This window comes from Brienomyrus brachyistius, chromosome 5 (genome assembly GCF_023856365.1).
Source record: "Brienomyrus brachyistius isolate T26 chromosome 5, BBRACH_0.4, whole genome shotgun sequence".
NCBI lineage: Eukaryota > Metazoa > Chordata > Actinopteri > Osteoglossiformes > Mormyridae > Brienomyrus > Brienomyrus brachyistius.
In genome coordinates this window covers 23,276,123-23,302,203 of record NC_064537.1, presented here as the reverse complement: position 1 = coordinate 23,302,203, position 26,081 = coordinate 23,276,123, and the positions used below count along the sequence as shown (strand labels likewise).

Sequence of the window (26,081 nt, the reverse complement as noted above, 5' to 3'; positions counted from 1 at the left end):
AACTGACTGGAAGTGGACTCCTGAGTGGCTCTCTGTGCATTTTTCCACTCATATTCCCGATTTTTCAAGCATTTCAGAAACCCACACACCTGCTTCAGCTTAATCTTAGTGGCCAGAAACTGTCCGGGGACAAAGGTCTACATGATGTAAAGGATGTGTGATGGTCCCATCTTTTAAAGAAATGGATTTATTGTCCTAGACACAGGTAGTATTTAGAGAGTGTTGCAGCTGTGGGTGTGGCCACTGACCTGAAACTGTAACTGAAATTTTCACAAATGCTGTGGTTCTCTCCCAAGTCACTGGGCCCTAAGACAGAGATGCATTTTCCCCCCCAAACCGTAGGATTCAGGAATAATCCAATATGTACATTCTTAAGCTCTAGTTTTCTTCCAGTCTCAGGTATAGATATTTTCATAATATTTAGTAAGAAAATGGCACTGGCACAGGGTCTAATATAACACAGTCAGTGAAACTCACACAAACTGTATCACACAAAGGAAATTCGCCAAGCCCTACTGCCCAGCCATCCCACCCACCAGCTGTGTGTGCAAACACCACTGCCACAAGAGATCCATTCTTACCTGCTGCATTTGCACAGACACCAGAAAGCAGAAAAACACAAGATAAGAAAATAAGTGTCAAACACTAGCAACTAAACAACATGAACTCTTCACCTCCCAGAATGCCTCTCACCATCAGCAAACTGTAGCCCAATAGTGACAGGGCAGCTGCAGAATGTACATCTCCGTTTGCATTGCAGGTCAGATTTCATAGCCAGGCTTATGTTGTGTTTTTTTGCCCAGTTCCTGAAATGAAACATCACAAGTGACAGTACACAACTTCTCTGCCCTGTGCACCTTGTTCAGAGCTACTAGTGAGCTTTTAGATGAAGTGACATCGAAGTGCCTGTCTTTGATGACTTCATGGTGGCTCACTTCACGGGGCACATGGCTGTGTCCTGAGCACAGTCCCATTAGGTGACATAGGTGGTCACCTAGGGCACCATCTTCTGAGGGGCTTGGTGGTTTCACTTTGTTCCCGACAGGGGCACCGGTATGAAATCTGCCTGGGGTCCCATGTGGGCTTCAACTGGGTGCTGCCTAAACAGCTGCAATCTGCGTGCCGGTGATATGGATCATTTCATTAGATGCCATCTTCTAGCATGTGAACTAGCATGTGATAACTAAGTAACTAGCTTGAAAAAAAACTGCGGCTTAACAAAACCCGACCTCATCCGCAGTCCACAGCTTGGTGGATCTGCCCCATCAGTTCCACTTCTGCTTTTTATACAGGCTGAGAACAAGCCAGCTAACCCATCAGCCGACCCCACCCAGTACTAATAAAAATCACAATAAAAACAAAAAGCTAAACCTGCATTCACCATATCCCTTACAACAACGGCCAAGAGTATTCCAAAACTGGGTCTACCCTACATCTACAAAATCCACATCTGTTTATTGTTTCAGGTGATCTTGCAGATTGTTTAAATTAGCAATTAAGTTAGTAATGATCAAGTACGGATACAGACACTCAAAACATTTGCAACCATCATAGTTAGCAATCAGTTGGAGTACCAGAGCAGCTTTATGTTTAGTCAGAAAGGGAGCCATTTTCAATGCAATTACCTCTTCATACCAGTGATTACAAATGTAACACTCCCGACAACTGACAATGCGTCAGTATTTCAAAAGTCATCTGCAGCTAATCTTAAACAGAGATTACAGAGAAAGCCAATAAGGAAGAGAGCATTATGGAGTCATGTGATGGAAGAACAAGCCCACTTCAAGGGGATAAACGGACCTGTACGGAGGTAAAATCCATGTTATTAATCTTTGATCTGATGACCCCATCACAACAGTAAGCAATGGGTCTTTTTAGAAACTCAGTGTTAGGTACATAAAGAAAAGACTTTCATTGGCATCATCTAAAAGCATTTATCTTGCAGGCTAGTGCTACCAGACAGAGCTCCCATTCTTCAAGCAGAATGGCCCTATTGTCTAGGGCTCTGACGGTGGAATTCTGAGACAGGGGAGCAGTATCAGGGTGAGGCAGCGTGGTCGCTATGGTAACAGTCACAGTAATTAGAGTACCAAAGCAACTTTCAGCTGATGCTGGTGAGGAGACTTTCTACTGATCTCTGAACTGATAGGCCACCACCCCTATGCTCAACTCAAGGTAGCCAATTAGAATGAGCATGGAAAAAAAATAAAATAAAAAATGTACCCGCAGTGCAGAGTTGCTGTTTGTGTTTTTGTCAGATTCAGGCTTTTGGCTGATAGGCCACTGCCCCTCTTCCCAGCTCAAGGCAGCCCGCTGATACAGTCCCCACAGAGATCACAACAGCAGGTGCTGCATGTACAGCACGACGCCCTCCAATCATTTCATCTTTTCTGAATTACATGCATCGACGACGGCTGCTGGCCTGCAGTAAGACACCGGGAGGCTGCAGTATGGGCCACTTTGAAAGGCAGGATGGAGACGAGGCCTGGCGTTCTCCCCACTCAGACTGCATCACGGGCTCGCCGCCACCCACATTTAACGCAACACAGAGCGGGACTGGCGGAGTATCTGAAACATGAGGCCCAACGCGTGCCTGCTGGAGCCACATGGGGGCGGCAGAGAGTTTACATAATTTTTTTTTTTATTCCTGTCATTTCAATCATATTCATAAACTGGAATTAAATACATTATTCTAGTTAAGGAATGTGCACATCCACCAAAGGACTAACTGCTACAATATATGCCTGACTAGTTACAAATTTGCTATTTTAATTTAATAAAATCTAAAAATTCTTTGTGTAATCAGTTATGGATTAATCAAGAAAGGTCACCGTGTTTGATGAAGACAATTCATTAATAAATTATCACTAATGAAAAACAAAATATACACAAAATAAAACAGGGCATCCTACTTCAGAATGGGATAAAATGGGATAAAATGGAGGTATTTCATTCATAACAAATTTTGACAGCTGCAAGTTAGCATAAGGAGGTTCTACATAAATCTATATTTATATTATCGCTAACTATGCATATACTTTTTACTATTTAGTTATTAAAATGCTTTACATTTCCACAGGCAACGTCATGATAAAAGTTACAGTAACACTACTTGAGGGGACACAAATAACTTAGTCGCTCAGTTACTTCTCATGAACAAATATACTTCCTGCATATACATGAACCATCATGATTAATGATGAACGAACATGGGATCAGTACATAACTAACATTTAGTTACTGGTTAACTCATACATTAAGAAAGAGTATTTCTGCCCCCTAAAGTGTTACCAAAGTTATGATACAAACTTTAAAAAAAAAAGATTTTTAGACTGCAGTAACACTTCTCCTGGGAGGAGATGGAATAAAAGTGCAACTGGATCATTGTCAAGGAGAGAGGAAACTGAGGTAAGCATTAGTGTAAATGTCCTTAAATTATGATTTAAAACGTCCTCAGGTGGGACGGCGCGGTGGGATTCGAACTGTCGCTTATTCAGTGTAAAAAGACAAATTAATTCACAGCTCAGACTAAAGCCAACTATACAGCAGTGTACCTGAGCAAGGAATTTCAAAGTCAATTGTCTGCATGCTCATCTTGGGACAATTTGATTATATTTAGTTATAACACGATGCTGAGGGGGACAAGAGATCATTCAGGACACTGAAGCAGGATGCATTCACACTTCGGAAAGTTTCCCTTTGGATGGAAAGGAAAGGAAATCTGTGCGACATGGGGAACATTCAATCTCCATACACACACACACACATACTGAGCGGAGACAAGATCTGAACCTGCAACCCTGGAGGTGTGAGGACACAGATGTCCACTGTACTACAGCGGTTAGGTCTTACCTTGAATATGATACCTATATAACCAGCAAACTTCAAAGTTAATCCAGGAAAGATCTTGAGAAGAGCCTGTGCACTACGACATGTGCTCTTTTACGAGGCCAAAGAAAAGAACTATAAAAGTTAAACTACAAACGTTTATTATGAAATTATGAAAGTTTCTAGTGATTACATTTCTAACATGAAAAGGCAGTCTCACTGACATTTACAACATGTAGTTTCATTATATAATAAATTGCTTTGAGAAATGTCAAACACCCTGCAATCAAATTAAAATCGACACTATCAACCATCTAAACGTTTTTTCATCTTACAAAATTGAACTTAAAGAGCTATTTCCTCCAACATTCTGTGCATATTGCAGACATTTACTATTGGCTGGATTTAAAAATCTGTAAGGACTTTCTGCCCAAGCAGAAGGCCTATGATGCAGCATTCTCCAATTCACGCCCATACCAATCTGCTTTCTTTTTCACAATCTGAATCACATGGCATCATGCGGGCAAGAAAAGTGCCAATTAGAGGAGAAATGCAATTTGCCACCTCTAGGGGCCATCCATTTACCAAGCACCTTAAAGGCAAGTCGAAAACACGTTCAACAAGTTTGGAGAAGCCAGCCGAAATATCCAAGCCAATTCCAACCCTCCATCTCTCATAAGAACGATGGGCAGTACAGATTCTGATTCTTTTCACCACCTTAGAGATAAAGCTATAAAACTGATAAAAGAGGCCACCCCTTCATAAGTGTAGGTGTAAGTACAGTGAGACCCCTGTTTCTGTCATTTCAGTAACTGCAATTTCAGTTCTGTGGTTTTCTGTGGCCCGAAAAATTTTTGGAAAATTCCAAAACTAAATGGTTCATAAGTTTCAAACCGCACACCAAGCAAATACAAGCCATAACATGGTGAAAGCCGCCAGCCCAGTTAGCCCAGCCCATGAGTTATCTCCTTTTATCCCTATATCCACACTTCCAGTCTGCCTCTAGTGTCACATACACAGTGATATGTGTCACCTAATTATCATGTGTTTTCAAATAAAAATAACATTTATACCTTGTGCATATTTACTATTTTCAAGAACTATCACCACATGAAAATTTGCATGTTTTTATTATGCATAACAAAGTATTTATTTTAGGAATTTAGTAAAATTTCTTTTACGTTAAAGGCGAATCTATACTCAATCAGTGGTGCAACTAGAAATTTGTAGCCTCTCTCCCCCCTCCTCTAAAAGAAAAGTTATTATATAATAAAACTCGAATCAGGTGATTGCTGAACCCCCCCACTGGGCTTTCAGGATTGCCAGCAGCTACCTCCCAAGCAGCGTAGCCACATCAGATAGCATTTGCCTCTCTTTTGTATGTAACAAAATTAGCATTCCTGTATTCTATTTTGTGGCATGTTAGCTTACCATCTATTTCGCAGGTTCACAAAATTCCTGATGAGAACTTTGCCACCATCTAGACACGTATTAATCTCTTTATAGCATCACGAATTCAGCACCAGATTAAAAGCTAATTTCGGGGGGGGGGGGGGGGGGGGGGTCATGTAAACATCACAGGCATTTTTAAGGGTGAAATGGCTGCCAGGCAACAAACAGGGACATCTGCAGTAAATTCTGAAGCTGACATGTGGAGGAAAAAAAAAAAGATGTTTGTTAGATGTTGACCTGGAGAAATGTATCCTAGTCACATTAGACAAAGAACCAGTCGGATTGCATGTAGCATTTTCATCATATATATATGGGACTTCAGAAAGAAACATAATATTGGAGTGGACCTTTCTGGGCCAGAAATAACGGCGTGAGTGGGCTGGCAGAGAATCAGGAGGGCCAGACCAATAAAGCTTGGTGACAAAATCACACTACGGACTCACCAACATTTAATTTTTTTTTATCAGATTTTAAATGACCCGTGGCATTACTAAGATCACATGAACAAAGAGAAAGAAAAAACCATTTGCTTCTCAAACCTTTCCTCCTATTGATTTAACCACGCGCACAAATACCCGTCAGACACAATCATTTTATCGTACTGTATCGCTCGCTGAGAGCCGCAGTAGCGACCTTCCCAAAAGGACTGATCAACTCTACACTCCGCAGTCATAAGAGGAAATGGCACCAGTAGATGGATTTTAGATACTCAAAATAAAGACGCAGAAACATGAGCAGGACATGATATGAAAAGTATTGTGTACAGTGTCAACAGAAAATGTGCTTTGGAAAGTTTAAATCCACAAGGTATAATTGACAAATCATTTTTATATATCAAAAAACTATAACAAATTTCCCTTGATACATTATATATACATTAAAGAATACAAACACATGACAGGAAAAACAAGTAAATTGCATGTCGTGTTTACGTTTAATATAAGGTTCTATGTTTATATAATAAAATTTGAATTGTATTAGGTAAATACTAAAGTTTAAAATGTATCTTTTTTTGGAAAAATATATAGCAGTTTCAGTTACAGCATTATAAAAAAATACATTACATAAATTTGGTGGGAACTGAAGTAACATTTTATATATATATATATATATATATATATATATATATATATATATATATATATATATAAAAATAAAAGACTTGAATTTCAGGTAATGCCCCATACAGATACCTATAACTGAAAGCAAATATCGGAGTTAAGAATACGGATAGTCATTAATGTAATTACTGATGTGTAAATATTGATTTATGAATATCTGAATAGTGTAAATAGAATGGCTTTCAGTTTCTACCAGAAAATGAGCCTCATACATACTTTGGATAAATTTTGCTCACTTGCAACTTTTCATGTCTAAATTTCTAGTTTCTAATTTAAAGGTGATGCGCATTTACCCAATAGAAGACATGCCAGGTTTCAAGCTCCGCCAAGTAAAATTTAACATTCGCAACCATCGCACAACGTACTGCCAACATAGTGAACTTGCATTTAAGATGCTATCAAGCTGATTGGTCAGGAAATTACAGCTGGCTTTCACAAAGCCCATTCTTTCACCTTTGCTACCCGTTATGGAAAAAAAATATTCCAAGTTGCCATTCAGATATGAAGATAAATAAATGAAACTAAACAAAATATGAATGATATAAACACAAACACACACCGATCAACCATGACAATAAAACCACTGACAGGTTAAGTGAATAACATCGATTCTCTCATTACAATGGCACAGGTCAAGGGTACCATTAGTATATTAGGTAAGTGAACTGTTAGTTCCTGAAGTTTATGTGCTGGAAGCAGGAAAAATAGGCAAAGATAAGGATCAGAGTGACTTTGTCAAGAGCCAGACTGTGATGGCTAGATGACTGAGTCAGAGCAGTTTCAAAATATCAGATCTTGTGGGGTGTTCCCGGTATACAGTGGTTAGTCTATGGAAGGACAACTGGTGAACTGGGGTCATGGGCTCAGTGATGCTTGTGGAGAGCAAAGGCTAGCCCATCTGTTCCAATCCCACAGGAGAGCTAATGCAGCAGAAATCGCGGAAAAAGTAAATGTTGGCTATGATAGAAAGGTGCAAGAACTCACAGTGCATTACAGCTTGCTATGTAGGGGGGGGGGGTTGCACGGGTCAGAGTGCCCATGCTGACCCCTTTCCACCACTGAAGGCACCTACAATAAGCACATGTCAGAACTGGACCATGGAGCAATGGAACAAGGTCTAATGAGTCACGTTTTCCATTATATCATGTGAACGGTCGGATGCATGTGTGTTTACCTGGGGAAGAGGTGGCACCAGGATGCACTATGGGAAAAAAAGCCAAGCTGATGGAGGCAGTGTGATGCTGGGAAGCCCAGCATTCATGGGGGACGTTAATTTGACACGTACCACCTACCTAAACATCACTGCAGACCAAGTACACCTCTTCATGGCAACGGTTTTCCATGATGGCAGTGGCCTAATTCAGCAGGATAATATGCCCTTTCATCCTGCAAAAATTGAATGATTTGAGGAACATGAAATAGAGTTCATGGAGTTGACTTGGCCTCCAAGCTCCCCAGATTTCAATCCAATCGAGCATCTGTGGGATGCGCTGGACAAACGTGGATCCATGGAGGCCCCACCTTGCAGTTTAAGGACTTAAACCATCTCCTGTTAAAGTCTTGGTGCCAGATACCACAGAACACCTTCAGAGATCTTGTGGAGTCCAAACCTCAATGCGTCAGATGTTTTGGCAGCACGAAGAGGACCTACATAATATTAGGTAGGTGGTTTTAATGTTATGGCTCATCGGTATAAAATATATTCCTATGGTGTATGTTTGTGCACTTTCACTACTGGATCCTTTCCATTGTCTCAAAATTTGGATATTTCATAGATTTCTTTCTCGTGCTTGTAACACATTTTGACACAAGCTGATATACACACACTGCTCGTTACTTCAGTTGATCATGGCAGAGTAAAAGTACAACAGTGTCCACCAGTTTTTAACAACTGAACGTCCAAGTCACACAAACAAATTGGTGCAGAGTCACAAATTCAGTTTACCCGCATGTATTTGGAAAATTGGAGTTAAGGAGTCACCTGCAAAAGTCAGGGAAAATATGCCAACTCTGCACATCTAGGGCACAGTCTACTGTCTGAATGCAAGAGCTCCAAACTTATTTAGGCAACAGAGACACCTGGTGCCCAACTTTAGTAACAGCAGCCATATAATGGAAAACTAACACTCTTCAAAGAGCCATTAAAATTAAATTTAGAAATTATCGATATGCATTTCATCAGAATTAATGGGAAAGTTAAATGTTTTACCCAGAACTGACCATCACATGCAAGCAACTGTACTATGCTTAAGTATCTCAAACAGGGGTGCACGGCACCATAATTAGGTGTAGAATATCACTGTACATCATTTTTCAGTTGATTTGAACATATTTACATATTTCTTAGATATACACTACTTACTTTTTACTATTAAAGAATATTTTGCAATGACTACAGCACTAATAAGGAATCCTGCAGGATATCTTTCACAAAATTTCCTGTTCGGTAGGCCTGAGTAAAGCAACACTAACGCTTAATTTACACGAACTGAGGCTAAGTCTGCTGGTAAGTAGTCCAGTCGACAGTAAAGTGAAATAAAAAATAAACAAATTGGTTCACGGCACGGGCGGCATGGTGGTGCAGTGGTTAGCGCTGTTGCCTCACACCTCTGGGACCCGGGTTCAAGTCTCCGCCTGGGTCACATGTGTGTGGAGTTTGCATGTTCTCCCCATGTCGTCCTGGGGTTTCCTCCGGGTACTCCGGTTTCCCCCCACAGTCCAAAAACATGCTGAGGCTAATTGCAGTTGCTAAATTTCCCATAGGAGTGCATGTGTGAGTGAATGGTGTGTGAGTGTGCCCTGTGATGGGCTGGCCCCCCATCCTGGGTTGTTCCCTGCCTCGTGCCCATTGCTTCCGGGATAGGCTCCGGACCCCCCGCGACCCAGTAGGATAAGCGGTTTGGAAAATGGATGGTTGGATGGGTTCATGGCACATTGTATGTGAACATGACTACTGAGACGAAGCAAAGTGAAAATCCTGGTCGTATTCAAAAATGAATTTTAAGCACTCATTGTATAAGTAGGCATGTTGCAATTAAAAATGGTTCATAATTAGCATCCAATAAACAAGCAGTAAACACAGAATTCACAGAAATACAAGTTTATGAGGGCATGATTGGTATGCAGAGACATGTTTTCTGATCTTTATCTGTTAATTCAGCTGCCTGACAATCATGCTTGGCAGCCCTATATTCGAAATAGCCTCCTTAGTTTAAAGCCAGATTTATTTCCAGCAGCAGGAGTAATTGAGAGCAATTGCACAGCCTCTTCTGTTCTCTGTTAACCAATTTGTGGGATAATCGTCAAAAGCTTCCAATTAAGATGCCAAGTCCCTCGCATGACTGAAAGAGGCAAAAGGATGTCAGCGGAGTCAATTAGACGCTACGCTTTTTATCTTTTATGAAAAAACAATCAGATTACAGCAGATGGCTCCCGGCAAGAACAGAGAAACGGGTATGAAGGCAGAGGAGGGCGTACTTGTGGCGGCAGACGACGGCGCTTTTGTGAAGCATCAGCTCAGCAGCAGCGATTTAAACGACTTTTATGTCACAGGCAGTTGGCAAAACTAGCCTGATTATTTCAAGATTCTGTGCAAAACTCCCACACAAATACTCAAGGTGGAAATCGTGCTGTTCCCCAGATGATTTTTTCCTGCTCAATTTTTTTCAAGGCAATAGAAATAAGGTTAATAAGGTGGGATGATATTATGTTATTAATTATTATTATTATTATTATTAATAAATGTGTATTATGTATGCCACTTCCCGGCATCAAGACATTCATTTGGTTGCGCATTACTGTTACATTTTTACGGACATAGGCTTAATTTTTATGATGACGCGTCTCGTTTAGTAGCTACTTGAGTTTTTAACCAAATACAGCATGAGACAATATTGTAATCTTGAAGAGACTGTTGCGGAAAAATGAGCTGTGCCAAGAGCATTGCTCCGGGACAGCAGCGGAACTCCAGCCAACATTACACCATGCCTTGGTGGAACAAACACACAACTGATTTCATGCCTAGTGGCACCATCCAGATTCACCCTGCGATCTGCTCCAGGAGGCAGCCTGCGTCTTAAGGGCTCCAATAGGGCTCAGTAATCTAACGCATATATTAACAAATCTATGTATGTGCATATTTTGGTATCCTAGCAACTGCAGACAATCAAGACAGTTCAGAAACACTCCATTTATTTGACAATATGATTTACATTCAAACCAAAATAAAAAATATTTATATATATTTATATGCTTTATATATAGTGGTAGTAAGCAGGATACAGATTTAAAACACATAAAATCACAAAAACTAAACTCTGTGTACCAAATATTTACAAGGCGTGCCTTGAATACTATACATTATATTTCGATAGCGGTTTTACTCCTGTATGTTTTTCTGTTAAATTAGCAAGACTACACATCTCTAGCAACAAAGCAGGGTAGTCAAGTGATTTGGGGGGGGGGGGGGGGAAGTAAGGACTGGGCAAGGTGCTTTAAAAGCCTCATCAAGCATCATGACATTGCATACTTACGCCGACAGCAAATGGGATACTGATAAGACTAAGCTTCATGTTTATTTAAAATCGATACTAATCCCAAAAAACGTACAGAAGACTTTACAGGTTAGTACACGGTCATGGCGAAAGCCCACTTTAAAAACAATCACAGGAAACCCAGCCGAGCCATTTAGAGCAAACCTTCGAAGCCCTTTGATGGAAGCCAAAAGTACGGTATGGTGAACTCTGGTTGGTTGTGTTCCTGTGAACTAGAGCCACCTTTTGTGATCTACTGCCTGCAGTTCGGCAAGAGAAGCTGTATAGACACATCTGCTCACATCCCCGGAGTGTCCAAACACCATGTTGTTAAAAGTCTAACAACTGTAAATATTACCAGTGTAAATTAAGCAATGAAACACCACAAATCGCCCCTTACTTACAGCTTTCTTTTAACAGGCTACCCACAATTAATTTTGATGAAAGGCCTTATTATAATCACAGGATTTCTAAGGAGAAATGTTAGGAATTAAATGAACAGGTAGTGGTGTAACGGGATTTTTTGGCTTATTTGTTGACAAACACTGAAGACTGCAGGTGAAACTTTTACAAACATGCACAACACCTTGGTGATTGTTATACATGTTAAAAATGTACAGAAACACAGCTACTAATGATTCTCAGCGCTGTGAGCATTTCTCTTAAATGTACAATGGTTGAAAGGTTTCACAGCATTTTCAAGGATGAGAATTATACCAAACATCAGGATTGGGAAAGAAAGAAAATGGCAGTTCAGGCAAAAATATTATCAAACCAAAACAGTCGAGAGACAACAGACACAAGTGAGGCAATGGGATGAAGGAGGATGATCCCATACTGTGAAAGTACCATTCCCTGTGCAAGATTCATCCACAATCCTGGCTGCTTCTGCAGCGTGACCGGAGGCTGGAGCAAGCAGCCGTCAACACAACACAGGGCAGAGAGAGGAAGAAACTCCATCTCACTAGGCCAAAGTCTCAATGGAATTTAAAGATGCACATTAGCAAAAACAAATAACCCAAAGATTTAGAAATGGTAAACTTTTCCATTTGAACTCATACATCAAAGCTACAAGACTTAACCACAAGACATTATGTTTACCCACCACGGCACTGCTAGTTTAAACCTGTAAAATATTGGTAAAATACACAATTATAATTTTAATATGTATATGTAGTAGTCAGGACAGAAAAACCAGGTCACATGATTTTTGTCGCCACAGCACAGAAAGACGTAACGTATCTAATCGTGAAGCTTGTTTCCTCTTTCGGCCCACAAAAGCACAGCCTGCAGCAGGAACGTCAAACACACAGATCTGTATGTAACTTGTATAAAACTCTGCACACGACTCTTCATTTCTCCCACACAAACACATACCCACTAGGTTCCACATACCCACTCTGATTCGAAAATACGGTGGTATAAATATAATAAATATATATTATATATAAAAATAGCAACAGAGACCGCAATCTTAGCTCATTCCAGACATCATCTGACAAGTGTATTTTGGCATCTGGTACTAAGGGAAAATACAGATCTGGATCACCAAAACCACTGTTATCTTTAATATCCTCAATAAAACACTGAAAAAAGCACATTAAACCTTAGAACTGGAGTGAAAATAAAGTTCTATAGCCTAGACAAGACCCTGAAAGTGATATCAGCGGCAGCGGAGCAGCACCGGCATGCACATAGGGAGGGGGCAGGTTGGCTCCGGCCGGACACCCCCACGCCAGTCATGCCAAACAGACAGAAGAAATAAAATGAGGAGAGAAGCTCTGTTAGTCCCCAGAAGAGCAGCAAAGAGGCTGAGGGCAGCGGGCTTCAGATCCTCTTGGAGTCTTTAGCTTCAAACAGCTTCATGCGCTCCTGCACCGTCAGGCCCTCCTTCAGGCTCTGGGAGACACGGAGGGGAGGGAGGGCATGGAGTCAGGACCTCACGCTTCAAGGCCCGCGCGAGCCACCAACAGTCAGAGCCATGAAGAGTCCACGGCTTCACCGACAGTATAGGGGTAGATCCGGCAGACAGACGACGCTCAAGTAACAGATACTCCACCAAATATGAAGCGGAAAACGTCACTGGCTGCTTACAGTAGTAACATTGGTAATAACAATGACAGGAAATGCAATTTCTGACCAGGGATTCCGCTTCATATTTGAACACAATTATGCTTTTATATGCGATTAATGAAGCACAATAATAAAAAGTCACCCAGGGTTGACCCCTGCTTTGGGCCATGTGCTGCCCAGGAGAGGCTCACGACCAGGATAAGTAGTTAGAAGATAAATGGATGGATGAAGTAAATAAGACCTTTACCAAAGATCTCAACAACAGGAAAGATAGAGAGCAATGTGAACAGCAGCAAGGCTCGTTTTGGCAGAAGACGACATTATTTCCACACGCTGTAAGAGATGTTTATGAAAAGCTTGTCTGGGAAAACGTTCATCATTTCATGATGAAAAGTGAATGCGTATTCAGGGGTCAGTACAGTAAGAAAAATGCACCCTCCATATATAGGAGACAGTATAAACCACACTGACAGGTCAACATGGAGCTGAACAAGGAGCACACACTGAACAGCACAGCCACCACTGGGATGTATGGGAACTCACTGCACCATGTGGCTATGACCTAGTGCGGTGTGGGCGTGGCATTTTGATGTGGGTGTGGCTTTGTGCACTGTGGGCGCGGCATGTGACAAGACACAATGCTTTAGTTGTGATACTCCTCATGCACTGAGTCGGCGGCATAAGAAAATATGGAAAACAAGCCAAGCAAGGCACTAACCTTATATACCTCACTTCCAAAAGTAAACAGAGATACAAAAGAAGAGTCTAGACCTCTAAGTTTGGATGCATGAAACAGGACAGGCTCACACCAACAGAATCTCCATTATGTTAATGTTTTAATGGGTTAATGGAACGATGCAGTGAACTTGAAGGAATGAAATGCTATGAAGTCCGAAGTCCTATAGATTAATCCCTGGTCCACAAGCACTAGAAGGTCACAGCTGGTGGACCTCCCACGGCGCTGGGACAGTAATGCCAGGAAGGCAGAGGGAGGGGGGGACATGCAGAGTGGGGCATGCTCCAGAAGTACTGTACCTACGTCACACATGACAGGGGGGGCTCACCCCCCACCCACAGCGGGAAGTCAGCTGTCCCACGACACCTGTTCAATGACAGACTGTCAGGGAAAAGACAAGAGACACGCTCAGACACGTTGACACACACACACACACACACACACACACACACACACACACACACACACACACACACACACACACACACACACACACAGCCACAGGGAGACGTGTGAGAGGGCTCAGGCGTCCAGTCATCACCCCACTACGTTTGGGGGAGCAGCTGTGCACATGGCCTCCATTACGAACTTACCAACAGAAGCAGAGCGCATGGCCACAGCGCATGCTCATCTCATCTACAACACGAGTTGCAGAAATGTACAGGGTAGAGAGCACAGAACACCCTGCTGACTGCATGTGTTAGACCTGAGCTCTGTGGCTGGGTATCCGGTCAGCAATAGCAGTGATTTATCCCTCATTCTTACATCTTGCTGTAAATCCGACTGCAATCTCAGGTGCAATTAACACTGGAAATAGCCCCATTGTAATATAATAAAATCTGTCTGCTGTATATTTCTTTTTCAAAAATTTTTTCTCCAAGTTACTACCTTCCAAAAGGTTAGGCATCGCGCCCTGGTTCCCCATAAACTGGGTGAACGCTTTTGGGCTGGAAACACTGCTCACCTTTGACCTCACACCTCTGACCTGCCGCGTCAGGGATGACCTCTCCTTCTTCAGGAAGTCCGGGTTGCTCTTGGATTTCATGATGTCTGCAAAGGGCATGAATAAAGCATTGTGATTCTCCAACAAGACGGAGCTGGCGGCTCTGTACACGGCAGCCAGACCTCACGGTGACTACGCCGCCTGCGGCGTGTAAAGGGAAGACTGCCTGCCTATTATTGCCTTGCCCGTGACCCCTGGCAGCGCGTGGCGTGACGCCTTTTCTTCTCCGGCTCTGGTGGTGACAGCTGAGGCTCACGAAAGGCCCCTGCTGTAAATTACAACCACTGCCTCCGTGCTGGACACTAAGCCGGGTAGCATTTGTGTTTCCACAAAAGGTCACAGACACCACACAGATAAACTTCAGACATGCCAAGCCACCTACAAAGGAGTGTCACTCCCTAGAGCAACTGGGGTTAAGGGCCTTGCTCAAGGGCCCAATGAATCCCCACTGTACCAACCATGGGATTTTAACCAGCAGCCTTATGAGTTCCAACCCACAGAGCTGCCCCCCACCCCAAACAATCTTTTTTGTTTAATGCTTTATTGGTTAGTGCATAATTCCATCCATCCATCTTCTGTAACCACTCATCCAAATCAGGGTCACAGGGGGTCCGGAGCCTATCCCGGAGATTATGGACATGAGGCAGGGCAGAACCCAAGACGTAGCATTAACCCATCACAGGCACACACACATACCATTCACTCACACACTCTTATGGGCAATTAGGTAACTCCAATAAACCTCGGCACATTTTTGAACTGTGGGGGGAAACTGGAGTACCCAGAGGAAACCCCACGATGACATGCAGAGAACACGCAAACTGCACACGCATGGAGCCACGGCGGAAACTGGAACGCTGGTCCTAGAGATGTGAAGCAACAGTGCTAACCACCACCATGCCACCCATCAGACATAATTAAATATATTTTATAGTATTGACGTCTATTTCAAAATAAGGAGACAAAAATCACAAATAAACCATTCAATGAGTAGGTGTGTCCAAACTTTTGACCGGCACTATATTCTTGTTAATATAAAGAAATATTTTTAACAGCACGACACATCTGGGAGGAAAATGTCAACCATCACCAGGCTGGGGCCCCTCGCTAAACCGTCCTAATAAAAGAGACATGGATCATGGGGACACTCCTGAGGTGCCCCGTTATAGGCCTGTGTGGGGGGACCCTGCCTGCAGAAGGCAGCCTGTGCGGGGGCGGTGCCTACCGTATCCCAGCCCCACACTGGGGCCGCCCTCCATGCTCCTCTCCCCCAGGGCCTCAGTGGCCACCAGCAGCTGCTCCTTCAGCTTGCTGATGTCACAGTCTGCCTTGGCCTTCACGATGCTCAGCTCCGTGTAGATGTCCTTGTACTTGTCTGCGGTGTACTTCTTGTCCTACCCACAGGATGAAGCAGCAGCGTTTAGGTAGGCGCCTGTCCGCTAACCTGCCTCAGTAAGGAATCAGGAGGAGAGGCTCTCTTACCCGTAGTGCGGACTGTAGCTCGTCCTTCAGAGAATGGATCTCCTGTTTCAAATACTGAATTTCTGATTCCTTGACCCGGAGTAAGACCTAAAATAAATTTAACATGTATGCACGATTCTTTCCTTTACTAATGTTCCAAAGTCTTTATTTATAATTAAAAATAGGTATTATAGACATTATACAGCCGCCTTCTGCTATCATTTGGTACTATAGCCAACGCTGCTCTCCTGTATGTATCACCTCCAGCTCGTACAGGTCCTGTCCGTGAGTGAGGGGAGGCACGGCACCATCTCCGCTGAAGCAGGAGCGCATGCGTGTGATCTCTGCCGCCAGGCGTGTGTTCAGCTCCTGTCCAAGTGGCACAAGACCCACAGTACACATTTCACCCACTGGCCTCTGGGGGGGCGCACCTAAGTTGGCAGGCCTTGCTCTGCCAGGCACTACTCTGATTTAACAGCAGTGGCTTGACAGCTGCACCTGGCAGCACATCCAAGGAGAGCCCCCTTAACCCTCTGGGAACTTGGGGTAGGGAACACTGACTGACTGACGGGCATTTCATTCCATATCATAAACTTAATTCATGGCAAATTAAATTATTTCTTGTATATTTGTTTTGCCATTACACTCATCTTCATTTTAATGTATATTGTGAATGTCAGATTTATGTTAAGTTTGTAATCTGACAAAGTATAGACATTGCAAAATGCAGTTTGGAACACTTGCAGAGATAATATAAAAGTACACAGTAAGCAATGGTGGCAGTTTGTTTTGATCGCAGATATCTGATCACCAAAGTCTTGGCTACATGAAGATGACTAAATGGTGTAGTTGCAACATTCAGTTGGGTAAATAAGAAAAACTCATGTCACTATTTCTGGCCTCCTTTCATTAAATATATAGCTATATATACCAACTTTCATGTGTACGAATGATGATGTGCCTGTCCCCAGAGGGTTAATCATTAGGGGATGTCTTGTGCACCCCAAGGAAATGGTATGACGTTCAGACGGTACTACAGTGTAGTGCAGGTTTAAACACAGCTTAGCCCCACTTCCCAAGGCCTCGCACTCTCAAATTACCAGAAGACATTTACAGAACTTAAGTTACCCACACTGCAGATTAGCAATATCTTTCATCACCTACCACATGTGTTCCTAATCACATTCTGTTCAACATGGACATAACAAAATGTTAACACCATGATACATGCATCCGTGAGACTGTCCAAACTTTCCCATGAATCTTGGGGTATCGTATATGATGCTTACTGACCAAAATCATTGATGTTTCCTGCCTTTGAAAACAGCATTACCGCCAATGTAGCTTCTCAGTACAGTGACCAATGGGCAGTATGCCAAGTGCCCGGTATATGCAGTGAGGTACCCTTGGAGGGAGCCACACCTGGTTGTGAGCGTTCAGCTCCTGGTTCTCCCGCTGACACTGGCGCAAGGCCTGCCTCTCGGCCTCCAGCGCCTGGGCCAGGTGCGCATTTTCCAGGCACTTCTGGGAGTACTGCTCTGACAGCACCTCCAGTTCCCGGTGGATAGACTGCAGCTCCTCCCTGGGGGGGGAGGGGGGCACACACTCATCAATAAAGGACTCCCCTTGCGGAATGGCGAAGCGTCAAACCCCTATAAAAGCACAACGTTCTGTCCACTCCCTCCACTTACTGGTACTGCTGCCGCAGTTCGCCGATGTCAGCACCCATGCCACTGAACTGTGAGCGCTGTGTCTTCTCCATCTCCTCCCTGTGGGCATTCTTCATGGCTTCGATTGCTAAGCGGGGAAAGGAGACAAGTGTCACACTGGACACGGTCAGACAGTCACAACCAGAGGCCGGTAGGGACCTCGGACACACAATGCCCTCATATCAGCCCAGGACTGCTCCCCGTGGCTAAGAATGGCTGCTCCTGTTGACGTGTGTCACTTGCTATAGGTTGGGGAAGGCAGACCTGGGCCTGTACCTTCGACCCAAATGGCGCTTGATGGCATTACCAGCAATAGTGGCGGCCGTCTCCTCGGCAAGGAGCCTCTCACGCTCCTCTAACAGCTTGGACACCTCGCGCTGGTGTTGTCTCTGGAGGTCTTCAATGACCTTCTGGTGCGTCTCCTCCATGGCAGCGAAGCCACGCTCGCATGTGGCCTGAGAGAGAAGCACTCCAGTTAAATCAGGTGGGCTCTGTGCTGCTCAACAGGTAACCTGCATTCATTCATGGCTGGTTTTTTTTTTTTGGAAAACTAGTCAAGTCTGTTGTCAAAGGCTGAAACTTTCAGCAAATACACCAAATAATACTAAACATGGGACTCCTATAGAACTACAGCTACTTTTTTAACGTGGCGATTTAAATAGTAAAAATGTCAGCTTTAATGGTGGTTTGGGGATGGCAGTTGCTTTCCTGTAGCCATGAATAAAATTTGGTTACTGATTTGATTAAGGAAGAAAAAAAATTCGTAGTAACTTACATCGTGATGTAAATGCTTAAGCGCATACACATCAGGCATACATTGTACAAGTCATTAGTTTTGCTGGACAATGATAATAATGGTTCCTTGACTAATAAACCATTTCATCACTGGCTGCGGTGTCCATGCGGCATCTAAAGGTGATTTTAAAGTGCAGAGCATGCAAGCGGGCAGAGCGGAGTTAGTCACAGGGCAGAGTGCTCAAGAGATGCAGCATGGAACCTGGCTCCACCACTAGCCAGGGGCTTGGGGGTGGTGCCAGAATAACACACTGGGGTGGGGGGGGGGGGTACTCTGGTCATAATAAGGGGACCAAATAAGGACGGAGGGGCGGGGGACATTTTTCAATGCCAGAAACTATTTTTGTTAAAGTTACATATATTAATATTATTAACATGACGAAAATGGATTTCCCACTGAAAATAAAAGTATTTTTTTTACCCTTTCAGAACATAGGAGACTTATCTGTTAACTTCTTATAAAAATGAGTAATGTTTAGATGCATGTTAAATAGCTTACATTGCCATTCATTTCCAGTGGGTATTTAAAAAAATAGAAAGACTTTTGTGCAGCTGCTGTTACTATTAAAAATGGTGATCAATTCAATCCAAGCAATTAAGACTAAGTACGACAGCACAAGTCCATGTGTGGAGAGTAAGATACCAAACAACCAATCATTACTAACATTGTCTTGCATAACAGCAGCTGCACAACGGGACTTCTGGTGCCCCATCGTGTGATGAATGGAAACTAAAGGCTGACAGTACCAACATGCAAAACCTATAGAGTGAGGGAAAGCTGCTCCTGAAACTCCAAGGGAAGCTGAAGAACATCAGCCACTAAAGGAACATGTGACTGTATAACTAGCAGCCGCAAATAGTGAAGACTACCACTCCTCAAATGGCCAGTCCCTTGGCTTCTCTGGTTTGAGCAGTGCTGGTTATGAACATGTGATGAAACGGGGAGATCTTGATGCAGAGAAGTGCGAGCTCAGCAAAACTCATGCTACATATCTGGATGCAAAGCTGAAATGGTCAATTTAGTGCATGCAAGGTATCTATCTCTCTGCTAAACAATCACAGTACTTCACTAAGCGTTTTCACTAGACATTTTTCATGTAATCCCCAAAGAACTACAAAGCTTATCACTTTGGCTACAAAGTGATTTTTAAAGAGTTGTTGGATGAGATCTCCTGAGTCAGTAAGCAATCAGAAATTAACCACTGCAGCTTAGAATCCAGAATGGAGCTCAAAAGCTCTACTAAAAAACTAAAAACAAAACAAAAAATTTAAAAACAAAGAACAAATAAAAAAAATAAAAAAAACACCTTCAAGCTCTCAAAATCTTTTTGGTATTTCTCCTTCAGGCTTGACACATCTCCTTCAAGCTGTTTGTTTTCCAACTCATCCTTCATGGTATTCATCTGCGTCTCCAGCTCCTGGATCCTATCTCTCAGCACAATCATCGAATCTCGGTCAGCCTTGCTTTCCTGACAAGTATCCTGTTCCATAGGCCAAGTCGGGGCCATGGGTGCTATGACCAGCTCAGGATAAGATGAGCCCTCCGGGTTGCTGGCTTTCAGCTTGTCCAGTGTTTCCTCCATGGCACAGATGGTTTGTGTGTAGTGTCCATGTAGCATCTGCATCTCCTTCTCATGGATGTGCTGCAATTCCTGTATCTTCCCATGAAACTTTTCCTCAAGGGTCTGCACATGCTCTTCGTGTCGGTCTTCCATCTTTTCAATGTCCATAAGGATAACCTCCAACTTGTGTTGGCTATCTGCCGTTTTCTCCATTAGTGCTTGCTCGGTGGTTGCCCGACCTTGCTCTGCTTGGCTCAGCTCAAGTTCGTACCTAGCCTTCAGCTGCTCAATCTCCCTGCAGAAGTGTGCCTCCAACTGTGCCAACCTCTCCTGTTGTTGCGAGAGCTCAGTGATGCGACAGGATACTTCACCATGCAGGGCACTGTTTTCCACCTGAAGGCTGGTTACCATCTGGTTAAAGTTCTGGCGTTCCTCCTGCAAGGAGGCCTCATACCGCTCCCGAATGGTTCCCACATTTCGGGCATGCTCCTGGCACAAGACATCCATATTTTGGCAGGCCTCTCTGCACAGCTTCAGGTCCCTCTCATGGTCCGCTCTCATCTTGCAGGCAACATAGGCAACCTGGGCCTGGATCATAGCCTCACGCATGCAAAGAGAACTGCTAGTGATATCATTGGGATTTCTGTAAGTTGCATTTACACAGGAAACCAGTCTCTGGAGAAATATTCCACTGTCAGCCTCACAGAGTGACTCTACCTTCTGAGAAAGAAACTGAAGGACTTCTGCTTGCCTTATCAGTTCAGCTGCAAGTCTATCTCGTCCAAGATGCGGGGACTGGACAAACTCAATGCTACAGGAAGGCACTGTGTCTTGAAGGTGTCTACTGACCAACTCATCAGCCAAGTCATGAGCCTCTTCCATTTTTATCTGTTCCAAATAGGGCACAAGTTCTGGGGGACTTGCATCAATCACTTGTTGACCAAGGTCAAGCTCATCACTGACCTCTTGAATGACTCTAGCAAATTCTGGTTCGTTAGAAGCTTTTATCAGCTCTTTCAATGCCAGCTCCCTTTGCTGCAGGTTCCTATGGGCCTCCATTAGGTCCCCTTTAAGTTTCTGTAGTTTCTCCTCATAGAAGCTCTTAAGATTCTGAACAGCAAAAGCCAATTGAGCTTTGATACAGACATTGCTAATTACAGTAATACCAGTATTAGTAGCATCACCACCCCCCTCTGAATTTATGTCATCCTCTCTCCTCCCTTCATTCACTTTATACTGTGCCTCAAGCTTCTCTACCTCTGTCCAAAATTCACTTTCTATCATAAGCTTCCTGGTCAAGACATCAGCATACTCAACTGCCAAGTAACCCTCATCACTCCTCTTCAATTTCTCAGCTTCTAGGTGAATCTCATTCAAACTCTGCAAGAGATCAAAATTCAGATTCTGAACTGAAAAAGCCATCTTACTCAAAACCAACGCCTCAAAAGCTAATGTCTTGGCAAACAATTTTATCTTCTCCGTATCCGTTACCTCATCCTGGTTCTGACCTGCTTGAATCTTTAGCTGCTGTTCCTCCAAATTGTGACCTCCCTCTCTAATATAAATGGTGGCATTCACTAGCTCATTTTCTATGTTTGACAGTATTTGAAGTTGTGTTTCCATGTTGCCCTCAAATGGATCTCTCAAGATGGCCTGGACCTTTTCCCTGCTCAGCTCTACACAAGCTAATGCTTTCTCGTATTTGGCATTCACTGCCCTGATGCGGCATGTTGTTTCCTGAGCAAAAGCAGATCTCTTGTCCATTTCTTCCTGGAGCTGAGTGGTGAGCTGGTCTACTTTGCACAGGCTTTCATTGAGCTGCTCCTGTAGCTCTGTCTCATTTTCGGCTAAGTGGCCATGTTGCTCCATCATAGACTCCAACTGCCAACTCTGTTGCTCTTCCAGCTTTAGAGTAATGTGTTTCAGCTTCTCCTCTGTGGCATACAATTTTGTCTCAAGCACATGAATGATGGATATAAACTTCTCAGGATCAGTGTCATCAGAGGCCATTTGCTGGTATTCAGTGCTGGACGAACCACAGTCTTCAGTAAGGGATTGGTCCTGGCCAATGTACGATGGCGAATTACTAGCCCACAATGTCTGTCCGCCATCTGTATGGACAAATTTTTGGCAGTGGATGCTGGAAAAATGCATGCTCTGTCTTTTGCCAAGTGACGCCTGTGCATCGGAACTGGTTTTCACTTTTGGCCTGGCTTCCCCTACACCTGAAGGAACTTCTACTGCTGCAGAGTCGTTTAGTTTGCTCAAGCTCTCCAAAACATCACAGTCCTCCTGCAGTTTGCAGTGCTCCACCTGGAGATCAGTGTAGCCTATCTGCAAATCATTAAGGTGTTGCTCCAGTTCAGCAATTCGATCCTCTGCGACAACTAATTTAGCCTGCAGCTCCTGCTCAGCAGCCATCCCCATATCTCCTTGCCCCAACTTACAGATCAACTCTTCTTTAGCCTGCAGTTTTAGCTCTGTCTCTTCCAGGCTGCTTCCCAAAGCTGCCATCTTTACCATCGCCTCATGAAGATCCTGCTCCTTCTTTTCTACCAGCCGCTCATACATCTCTTTGACCTCACAGATCTCCTGCTCCTTTTCTCGTAGAACCTTGTTGATTTTCTGGAACTCTTCAGATACCTTTTCGTAGGAATGTTCTAGATTATAATAGTCTGTTTCCTCAGTTTTAAGTCGAGTCTGAAGTTTAGTGACCTCATTGTCTGCCTCCGTGATTTGATTTAACAGTTCCTGACAACGGCAAGTCAGCTGACCCTTCTCTTCTTCTAGTTGCCGGATGGACTCCGTAAGCTTTTCAATGGCATCAGTCTTAATGGCTAGCTGCTCCTCTAGCTGATGTACCATTTCATCACTTTCCAGTCCTGAGGTCCTGTTCTCCCTTAGAAGCTCTTCAACATGCTGCTCTGCCTCATGAAGACGATCCTCTAGCTCCTGTCCTTTGCCCTCCACCTCTGCCAGATGTCTAACTAGATCCTGCCGCTCTCTCTCATGGTTCTCTTGCAGAACATGCAGATTTTTCTGTAACCTTTCCTCTTTAAGGGCCTGGGCTTCCTCAGTGGCAATCAGCCGGCCTGTGACCTCGGTCAATCTCTCCTGAAGTTTCAGGACCTCCTTCAGGTGGTCTCTCTGGAGGGCCTGCTGGCGCTCAAGGTCCCTTAAAGCCTGGCTCTTCTCTAGAAGGTGGGCCTCCACATCCTTAAGTCTGTCCTCGCTGTCCTTGAGCTGAGCGCGCAGGGTCATCTCATTGTGCTCCCACTCCTCCTTGCAATCCTGGAAGCGCTCCTGCTCTAGCTTGAGCTCGCTACGCATTTTAGCCACAGCTTGTTCACTTATGAGGATCTCGGCCATAGCATTGTTGAGTTTGGCCTGCAGAGCCTGGATCTCTGCTTCGTGGTGTCGGACGACATCCTTGGCTTCGCTGTAATTCCTCTTGAGGGCCTGCACCTGCTGGCTGGTGAAGTCCTGTTTGCGTCTGTGGGACTCAAGCTCTGCCTGGAGGTCCTGATTGAGCTTGTGCAGCCGATGCCAGGCGCCTGTGTTTGACGGTAGGGACGGCGAGTCGCTCTTTAAAAAATCGATCGGACATTTGGTTAGTAACATTTTTTCCACCACCCGCCCCGGACACTGAGGGACACATCTCTGGGGAGGCTCAGCAAACTCTAAACAAGATTATTAAAAGCTTTCCACTGTGCTTTTTTTGGAAAATAATAAAAAATAAAAATACAAATGAATAAACTCAAAGTTTGAACACAAAATGCAGTCTGGAAGTTTCAATGGCTGCAGACACAGGGGCATTGACACTGAAACTACACCTAACGTGTGATAGCCACTGAGATCGAAACGGGGGGGGGGGGACAGAGGAAAAAAAAAAAACACTGATACAGTGCTGGATGTAAATACTTAAGGAGATGTGGGGGTGGGATTCAGGATGTACATTTTGAAATGTAAAATGCACAGACATCACAGATGCAATGTACATAAAGTAAGTATAAAGCAAGCGTGCATTTTAGTCCAAAACACCCAAAGTCTTGGAAAAGGGAGGCAGGGGACATAAGTAAGCAAATGAAGAGGAAGAAGGAAAAAAGCACAGCACAATGCTCCTCTGCATACAGGCTCTCTTACCTTGAACATAATTATTCATACCAATTATTTCCCAGAAGATGTGAGGCTCAGTTAACACAGTTAGTGAAAACACATGCTGAAAACGCCACGTCTGTGCAGATCTGTCATGTGAGCCAGCTCCCACTCTAGGTTAATAGCAAGCCCATACATAATCATACTGCGTGCTGCGGGCGAGATCGCCCCCGTGCCGGCGCCCTACCCCCACGCCTACCTACGGCGCGATCGCCCCCGTGCCGGCGCCCTACCCCCACGCCTACCTACGGCGAGATCGCCCCCGTGCCGGCGCCCTACCCCCACGCCTACCTACGGCGCGATCGCCCCCGTGCCGGCGCCCTACCCCCACGCCTACCTACGGCGCGATCGCCCCCCGTGCCGGCGCCCTACCCCCACGCCTACCTACGGCGAGATCGCCCCCGTGCCGGCGCCCTACCCCCACGCCTACCTACGGCGCGATCGCCCCCGTGCCGGCGCCCTACCCCCCACGCCTACCTACGGCGCGATCGCCCCCGTGCCGGCGCCCTACCCCCACGCCTACCTACGGCGCGATCGCCCCCGTGCCGGCGCCCTACCCCCACGCCTACCTACGGCGCGATCGCCCCCGTGCCGGCGCCCTACCCCCCACGCCTACCTACGGCGCGATCGCCCCCCGTGCCGGCGCCCTACCCCCACGCCTACCTACGGCGCGATCGCCCCCGTGCCGGCGCCCTACCCCCCACGCCTACCTACGGCGCGATCGCCCCCGTGCCGGCGCCCTACCCCCACGCCTACCTACGGCGCGATCGCCCCCGTGCCGGCGCCCTACCCCCACGCCTACCTACAGCGCGATCGCCCCCCCCCCCCCGTGCCGGCGCCCTACCCCCCACGCCTACCTACGGCGCGATCGCCCCCGTGCCGGCGCCCTACCCCCACGCCTACCTACGGCGCGATCGCCCCCCGTGCCGGCGCCCTACCCCCACGCCTACCTACGGCGCGATCGCCCCCGTGCCGGCGCCCTACCCCCACGCCTACCTACAGCGCGATCGCCCCCCCCCCCCCCCGTGCCGGCGCCCTACCCCCCACGCCTACCTACGGCGCGATCGCCCCCGTGCCGGCGCCCTACCCCCCACGCCTACCTACGGCGAGATCGCCCCCGTGCCGGCGCCCTACCCCCACGCCTACCTACGGCGAGATCGCCCCCGTACTGGTGACCTACCCCCACACCTACCTGCAACACGTAGCCCTCCCTGGCACTCTGCTCCCTCCCCCTGGCATCCTGGAGCTGCACCTGAAGCAGGTTGTTCTGCTCTTGCAGCCTCACCAGCTCCTTCTGGGTCTGCTCCAACTGTGCAAATATACAAGAGGGGGTAGTGGGAGGGGGGAACAGTGGCAACTTATTCAGTTTAACAACACACAGCTTTAGAAAGTAACAGAAGGGTTCCAGGTTCCTGTAAACCCTGACTATCAGTGACTAACAGTTACATAGATGGAAAAGTAGATGATGGCTGTCACACATATTTGTCTTGTACATTATTTTTGGTTCAGCACACACAATTAAACAAATTAATATATTTAATTGACATGGATGGAATGTAATGTTCCACATGGAAAACATTATGTTGATTATGGGTGTGCTAACAGTCTGGTAACAGTCACTCAATCGCCGGTTTGGGAACATTTCGGTTTCCCA

At 45.1% G+C, this 26,081-nt stretch overlaps 1 protein-coding gene across 20 annotated transcripts in view; it reads right to left on the bottom strand.

Moving 5' to 3' along the window:
- Positions 1–26,081, bottom strand: part of si:ch73-103b11.2 (myosin phosphatase Rho-interacting protein) — a 93,219-nt gene that overhangs the window by 2,331 nt on the left and 64,807 nt on the right. For 5 of the 20 annotated variants that reach the window (XM_049015658.1, XM_049015660.1, XM_049015664.1 and 2 more), the window contains 9 exons: positions 25,620–25,736; positions 20,018–23,857; positions 18,223–18,370; positions 17,898–18,003; positions 17,629–17,788; positions 16,468–16,575; positions 16,228–16,314; positions 15,971–16,139; positions 14,141–14,792 (listed from right to left, as the gene is read on the bottom strand). In XM_049015658.1, the coding sequence (XP_048871615.1) occupies positions 14,491–14,792; positions 15,971–16,139; positions 16,228–16,314; positions 16,468–16,575; positions 17,629–17,788; positions 17,898–18,003; positions 18,223–18,370; positions 20,018–23,857; positions 25,620–25,736 (5,037 nt within the window). In that variant the 3' untranslated portion in view covers positions 14,141–14,490. The other 15 variants (XM_049015672.1, XM_049015675.1, XM_049015676.1 and 12 more) reach the window with 8 other exon arrangements.